Source organism: Triticum aestivum, chromosome 7D (genome assembly GCF_018294505.1).
Source record: "Triticum aestivum cultivar Chinese Spring chromosome 7D, IWGSC CS RefSeq v2.1, whole genome shotgun sequence".
NCBI lineage: Eukaryota > Viridiplantae > Streptophyta > Magnoliopsida > Poales > Poaceae > Triticum > Triticum aestivum.
In genome coordinates, this window is record NC_057814.1 from 600,684,806 (window position 1) to 600,691,720 (window position 6,915).

At 41.7% G+C, this 6,915-nt stretch overlaps 1 protein-coding gene across 11 annotated transcripts; it reads right to left on the reverse strand.

Annotated features, from left to right (window-relative positions):
* Window positions 1-3,978: 3,978 nt before the first annotated feature.
* On the reverse strand, window positions 3,979-6,831 carry LOC123168587 (uncharacterized). 11 transcript variants are annotated; one of them, XR_006484424.1, is made up of 5 exons: window positions 6,515-6,829; window positions 5,813-6,424; window positions 5,197-5,320; window positions 5,040-5,074; window positions 3,979-4,647 (listed from the first exon to the last, which is right to left on the reverse strand). XR_006484424.1 is itself a non-coding variant. In XM_044586475.1 (5 exons), exons 2-5 carry the CDS (start codon window positions 5,924-5,926, stop codon window positions 4,585-4,587), a joined length of 303 nt encoding a protein of 100 aa, XP_044442410.1. In that variant the 5' UTR covers window positions 5,927-6,424; window positions 6,515-6,829; the 3' UTR covers window positions 3,979-4,584. The 11 variants fall into 11 exon arrangements, 1 of the variants encoding a protein (XP_044442410.1); XR_006484422.1 differs by having other exon boundaries at window positions 3,979-4,614; window positions 5,040-5,087; XR_006484423.1 differs by having other exon boundaries at window positions 5,040-5,087.
* Between the last annotated feature and the right edge of the window lie 84 nt (window positions 6,832-6,915).

Consider the following 6,915-nt stretch of genomic DNA (forward strand, 5'->3'; position numbering starts at 1 on the left):
CTCGCTTCCTTTGTGGGGGTTGTGGCGTGCGTGTGACGGGGTGGGGGTTTCGAGTAGGTGGGAGGCGTGCGGCCTTGCGGTGGCGGTGGCGGGCTTTTAGCGTGGTGTCCGGTAGATTTCGAGTTTGGGATTTGAAAACGACGTCCGGGGAAACAAAAAGGACATTCGGAAAGTGGGCATCCTTTTTACTTTTTGGACCAAAGATTTTCTAAAATTACTTTTCTTCATAGAAATGAATTTTTCTAGGACTCGCGTTGTAATAACCCATACTCTTGGTGAGTTATTTGGAAAATGTCGTGTCTTCTGGACTAGTTTTAGTTGTGGGATGTGGAAAGCACGTCTAGCCCACGGATGCGGAGTCACGGTCCGGCTAGCGTGTACTCCCAATGTGCTAAAGAGATCGGTACATGGGAGTATATAATTGAGTAAAAAGGGAAGATCACTGGTACAAACTGCCAATGTGCTAAAGAGATCGATGTAGAGAAACATGCGTCATGGATCGACCTGTCTACTAATTAAACTTTGTCTGTTGTCGATCACAACTCTGAGATCGATTAGGCGGTAAGCGTGGTAAGCTATCAATACGTCATTGACGACCCTTGAACCGCTGGCAAACGACGGTGGAGGCGGTGTGGACAAGGCAGATGCCGTTGCCGAAAGGACCAGCACGCCCGCGTTCAGCAGGCCAAGGAGCCCATTGCTGCACCGCGCCATGGGTCATGGTCATGCCGTTACGACTACGAGGGACTCGTCGCCTTTGTTGCGATGTGTTTTTTTTAACATGATGGCAGTATTCGTCTCATGGATTTTGAATTTGGGATTTGGAAAGGAAGTGCGCGAAACACAAAAGGGATGTTTAGAAAGGGATCCTTCTTTTTTGGGCCGGAGATTCTCTAAATTTCTTTTGTTCTTTAAAAAAAATAGGACGCTCATTGTAATAACCCATACTCTTGCCAGGTAAGGTGGAAAATGTCGCGTCTTCTCTTCGGTTGTTGTACAAATAGTATGTATGCTCTTCTTTAGAGTTGTTGTTACAATGTGAAGTTTAAGATATTTTTCACTAAATTTGGTCAAAACATATGAAATTGACCTTGGGAAAACAGTATAAGTGATATTCATGGAGAGAGTAATACTCGCCTTAGTACTAAATGAAGAAGGCGTGCACGCATTTCAAAAATGAACTTTGACCAAAAAATTAGACCAACCAAATGTATGTTATATGTGATAAAAGTTATACCATTGGATTCATATTTGAAAGATATTTTCAATGGAATAATTTTTAATTCACAATATATATCGTAAAGTTACATCATGGGACCCCATGTAAAAAAACACCGCGAGGTAAATTTACCTCGTCTCTACTTCGAATCAGGAGAAAACCAACTCCATGGATCGTGGGAGGGCTCCGCCGTTTTCCACGCCTCTCCTGCAGTCCACCAGCTCTACCCCTGATTTGTCCATCGTGCAGCCATGACGGTTCCCCGTAGACCAGCGGAGCGGTTCGCTCTATCCGGTGGCCCGGAGCCGGCTCCGGTGGCTTTGCAGAAGGGAAGATGTCGTCTAGCCGGCGGGGTCCAGCTGAACTGAAGCAGCGGCGCCAAGTTGGGCCACGATCTCAGCGCAGGGCGGCGCTCGGCGCATCGACGCACTCCGCGAGCTCGAGCCATTTTCATGTCTCTCCTCTCCCATCCTCACCTCCATGATTGGATCTGGATCCAAAGATTCCACCGGCTGCCGTTGAGTCGTCATGGTCTAGGTATGATCGACCTCCTCTTCAAGTTTGGTCAATGGTTCCTACTTCATGCGCCCATGAGCTCCAGCGCCGCCCCTTCCTCTCTTGAATATGGTCACCTGGGCACATCCCCCCTGGTGACATCCCAACCTATTTTTTCTACACCGAAGTTGTTTTGTTTTGACAAGAGTGAGTCAGAATTTGTGTGTTGTGAGTTTGGCATCTAAATGGGGGTGGTAAGTTGTGATGGGACAGTGAATCACTTTGCCTGTTGTAATGCGAGCAGAACGAAATGACCATGTTATGATAAATAAAAAATTCTTATGCTAAGGTCTTGCAATGTTAGAACAAGTCGATGCATTATCTTTCTGAAATCAGCAGCAAAAGTATCAGTAGCTCATTTTGTTGTGGGGAGCAGAGCTTAACAGTCAATTAGTTTTGTTTTTAGTGCTGCTTAGAAATTTCCATAACATGTGTGAAGTCTAATTTGATTCTCAGTTCGTACAGTCACCTTGTTCTATTTCAGTTCTGCATCCTACTCAGATTTTGAGTTTGCTTGGTTTGTTCAAAAACCAGATCAAATTTTTTCAAGTGAAGAGAGAAATTTATTGACATAGGAAAGTTCTCCACTAACGCTCTTAATTTTGATACCTGCCATGTAGGAAAGTTCTCCCCCAAAACTTTGATTTCTCTGTATTTCCTGCGTGTGTTATGCAGTGGACAAGTGTGAAAAAGTTGTTGTCTATTTGACGTGAAGAAGTTGAGGTAATGTGTTGCAAACATGATGTTTTCCTAACATCCAATTAATTTGGTTGCAGGACTCCATCACCACTACACAATCACATATGGAGGCTACTGACTAACTTATTTGTAGAATAAAGAGGCCAATATATTTAATCTTTTTAGGTATACTTTGGATTTAAGAAGAAGCTTAATCATTGTTATTTTATATATTTGATAGTTTTGACATAAACTCTCTCACATCTACTCAGTTGATTTGATTGGGAAGCTTAACGGTCTATGCGCTACTCCCTACCACTGTACAGCAGTATTTTTGGCAGTGTACTATCCAATTCTTAGCATTCTTTTTACTGGCAATAACAAATACGGGAAGCCTTATTTTGATTTCTGCAATTGTGTTATGCTGGTGCATCATATATCATCAAGAAAAAAATAGACATAATTGCCAGTATACCCGATTTTGTTTTGGAATTAAATGCTTTAGATCTTGGATGCCGCTTTATCTCCTCTGTTATGTTGACTCAGATTTTATTGGACATATTGTTCAACTGGCCAAGAGAAGGAATTCTTGTTCAACGTGTTCTCAACATGTTGACTTCAGATGTTCTCTTTGAGAAATTATTGACACAGAGAAGTAATGACCTTTCTCCAGTTTTGCATATTAAGAACTATTGTTTGTTAATATCTCATCAATCTTCTTTGAGACAATTACAGTTTTGTAAATTTCCAAATTTATTGGAGAAAAGAGATCAATTTTTTCTTCTCATTCTCATGCAGCTTCAGATGTTTTACCCATCAGCTTTTGCTATAGGCTTTTGTACATGTTATCTTGCTTACAGCAAGATCTGCATCCTTGCATTGTAGATGGTAGTTGAACCAACTAATTCAGTATGAACTAATAGTGCAGGGGTTTCTACAGATGCAGCGCCACCAAGGAATGTGTTGTGAGGAAGCACGTGTGGAGTGGTGGTGCTGCAACACCAAGATGCTCGTGTCACCGACTAGAACAAGGCAACAAAAACAATCATATGCAGTCACTCGACCTGTCGATGCTTGCGCAAATTCAGAAGCTTGACTGAATCTGCCAATGCTAGAAGAAGATAGAATAACTCTGAATTTTTTTAATTTTTTATTTTTGCGGGGAGAATAACTCTGAATTTGTATGCCATATATGGAACATGTCATTCATCCGATTTTTGGTTATTCATCTGACAAAATATCTGGATGCAAATGAAATTTTTAACAAGGCCAAGATTTCACTGCCGTATTTTTCATGATGTAGTGAATATTTTATCGGGGGTGCAATGCATTTACCATTTAAATTATTATGTCAATAAAATTGCTCCATGCGAGCGGTTGTCAAATTTCCTTGTAGAAGTACCACTGGAAGTTCATTCTTCTAATCTGTGTGTGCTTTCAGCAGATGATGGTAGGCTTATCAATAAGTGTCTTGTTGAGTGTATCTAAGAAAAATAATGTTCAGTTATTTGTTTGGGAGTCCTCCTTTTGATTCTCCTCCAGCGTTTTGTAGCACTGTCTACTGGATCATCACGTCTTGTACTCAACCCATTAGCTGACCACACACAAAAAGATACTTTGTGTTCAACTCATTAGCTCTAGACCACACACAAAAATATTCTTGTGAGTTGTTGTGAAGACATAAGTATTGCATTGATACACTGGGCTGCATGAGAACTACCCAAAAAGCACTTGAATTTCATTACATAACTAGGTCGGTTTACAATGAACAAACACGATCTGAGTTCGTCATACACAATCATACAGACAATAAATTCAGTAAGCTATTTGAGAAAGTAGCATCTAAATATTCAATATCTACAGACAAGACTATCTATCTGTAGTGACAAGACTATCTTTCTGTAGTGCAACACTCTCCCATCGATCTTGAGATGGACACTGTTCTGGCCTATCTGCAGACATTTGTAGTTCCAATTAGGGGTTGCAAAACCAACATCTGGATGACTGTAAAGTTTCTGCGAAGATGTATTTCCAGTTAGCCTTTGCAACATCCTCATCTGGATGACCATACAGTTTGAGCAATGATTTCTGAAAAAGTTCCAGAGCTTGGACAACTGTTACATGTACACATATCATTGCAGCTCCTTGTGACTGCTCTGTTCCTGTCATGGGAAGAGAACCTTGATATACAGAAACTGTAGATTTGTGGAAAGTTAGTGTTGTCGAAATTTTACTGTGATATTTTCATTCATCAAATAATGGTGCATGATAGCGGACAAGATAATAAGTCAATAGAGATGTGAGCAGGATCTCAACTACAAAAGATTAATTAGTTGTTTTTTTAGAGAAGATTAATTAGTTGTTGATACTATGCCATTCTATCCAAACCTATACAAAAGTAACAAATTCTTCCATTCTGTATTGCCCAAAGCCCCAAACAATCTAGGGAGTAGAATGCGCGTGAGAAAATGCACATCTGTCTTTGAGTCCCTTGCTACTTGCAAATAAAATGAAGGGGGCAATAATTTGCATAGAAATATTAAGAGAACTAGTAAACCCATAGCATCGACTTGTTGGCAGGATTTACCTTACGACCAAAATTTGAAGTCAGGACATGAATTTCTGAAACAAACAACTGCAAATGGTAGGTTTGCTCACCATGAAATCCCGAATGGAAAACAGTAACAAAACGTGAACCAAAAATAAAATCCTAGCTGGACTGAAGATTTAGCTCGCCACCGTACCCTGATGTCGAATCCCAATGGTGTGCTCCACCCACCATATAACCACCCACAGCAGTGCCGAGGCCGGCCGGCGCTTGCTGATGCCACCTGTCGAGCCAGTCGCAGGCTCCCAAAGCTTCAAAACCTTTGGGTAAATGGCAAACAGTCTTAGAAATTCTCCTAGAAAGGAACAGCTTAAAGATTCACGTACACCTAAACCATGTACTTGCATGAGCACACAACTACTAAACACTCCTTAATCTGAATCGTGTTATTCATTTTCTATAGATGGACTAATAAACTCCAAAATACAACACTGTCCTTGTCCTATTCTTATATGCAAGTGCAACTAAACTGATTAATGTTTGCTAACAGGAAAAATTGCTTGCTTTATACTGAATCCCTGATTTGTTGGAACTGCCGAAGAAACTAGTTGTGAGTTCCAATTAGGTAACTGCATAGTGCAGCTACCTACGCCAGCAGCTATGCCTGATTGTACTATATTCAAATCAAGCTAATTTCCTGGTGCACATGACCATCGTGAAGTGACTCATGCAACCAACTTTGATATAATAAACACAAGAGCAGTCGAACCCCAATCCTAACCAATCAGAACATAATTTTCTCGCCTGCGCACCATTGCCTCGTCTCCAAGTCCCTTGCATACATCTTCTTCTGCTCCTAGATTTCTTGGCAGAATTCCAATTCCTCGATTGCCTAATAAATTCACAAAACATAAAGCTAGCATCATCGATTAAAATCTTATCTTAAGAATAGCAAAAAATAGAAATCCTCGTAAAGTGAATATTCTTTAATTGAAGAAATATTGCTCGTATGTATGTGCAAATTTCGATTATAACATAAATATACAGATAGCATTGTCAGCTAGGAACAGACTGACTCTTTATGCACATCATTACTAACCTTCAATTAAGTCAGAACCATCATTTATTGCTAAAGGATGAAAAATTGAAAATTCGTGAAACTTAAACAAAAGCAAAATCAGTAGAGTATTCATATGTCCCGTGACAAACAAAAATTGATCTCAGCAAGATTGAACTCTGATACTCTACTGTTGTTCCTTTCTCCGCAGCCTTGAGCTTCTCCTCTTCTTCTATGTCATCCACATGGCCTTCATCTCCTTGAATTGATCCCACCGCCAGGAGTCCGTCTCGAGCGTTACCTCCATCACCCGAGCTCCTCATTTATCTTTCCTTTCCTTTCTTGGTCTGCTTCCTCTTCCCCTGCACTGCTCCCAAAAACCAATAAGCCTAACCCTAGAAATTCAGAAGTTCATGGAGAAGGATAGGGGAAGACGAGGAGGAGGGTGGTCTTATACCGCCGACAGTGGAGAGGGACGCCGGAGAAGATCGTTGTCACTGCCGAGCTTCGCCCAGATCTTGCATCCCCCACGGTGCCTCCGAGTCGTTGCCGCACGAGAGAGGAAAGGGTAATACTCCACACGCGAAAGAGGTAGTCCTCGCCGTTGGGTCATCCCTCCAGCGCCGTCGCTGGCTCGCTGCCGCTGCCTCCGCATTGACGAGATTTTTTATTTTTTGAGGGGAACCGCAATGGCGAGATGCGAGCAGCCGGAGGGAGAGAGAAACGGACCGGGGGAGTGGGCTAGTTTTTTTTCTTTGCCATCAGGGGTAGTGGACGACCCGTTTTCCATCGACGTAAAATTACATTGCTGACGTTAGTTAAACTAGACCATCGCTCGGTCGATCGACCCGGATGAGG

Coding starts and splice junctions, on each gene's coding strand:
- LOC123168587 (XM_044586475.1), bottom strand. CDS start 5,926: ATGATGCTAGCTTTATGTTTTGTGAATTTATTAGGCAATCGAGGAATT. Junction 5,075..5,196: donor CATTGGGATTCGACATCAGG/GTACGGTGGCGA, acceptor TGTTTGTTTCAG/AAATTCATGTCCTGACTTCA. Junction 4,615..5,039: donor CTTCAAATTTTGGTCGTAAG/GTAAATCCTGCC, acceptor TTCCCATGACAG/GAACAGAGCAGTCACAAGGA.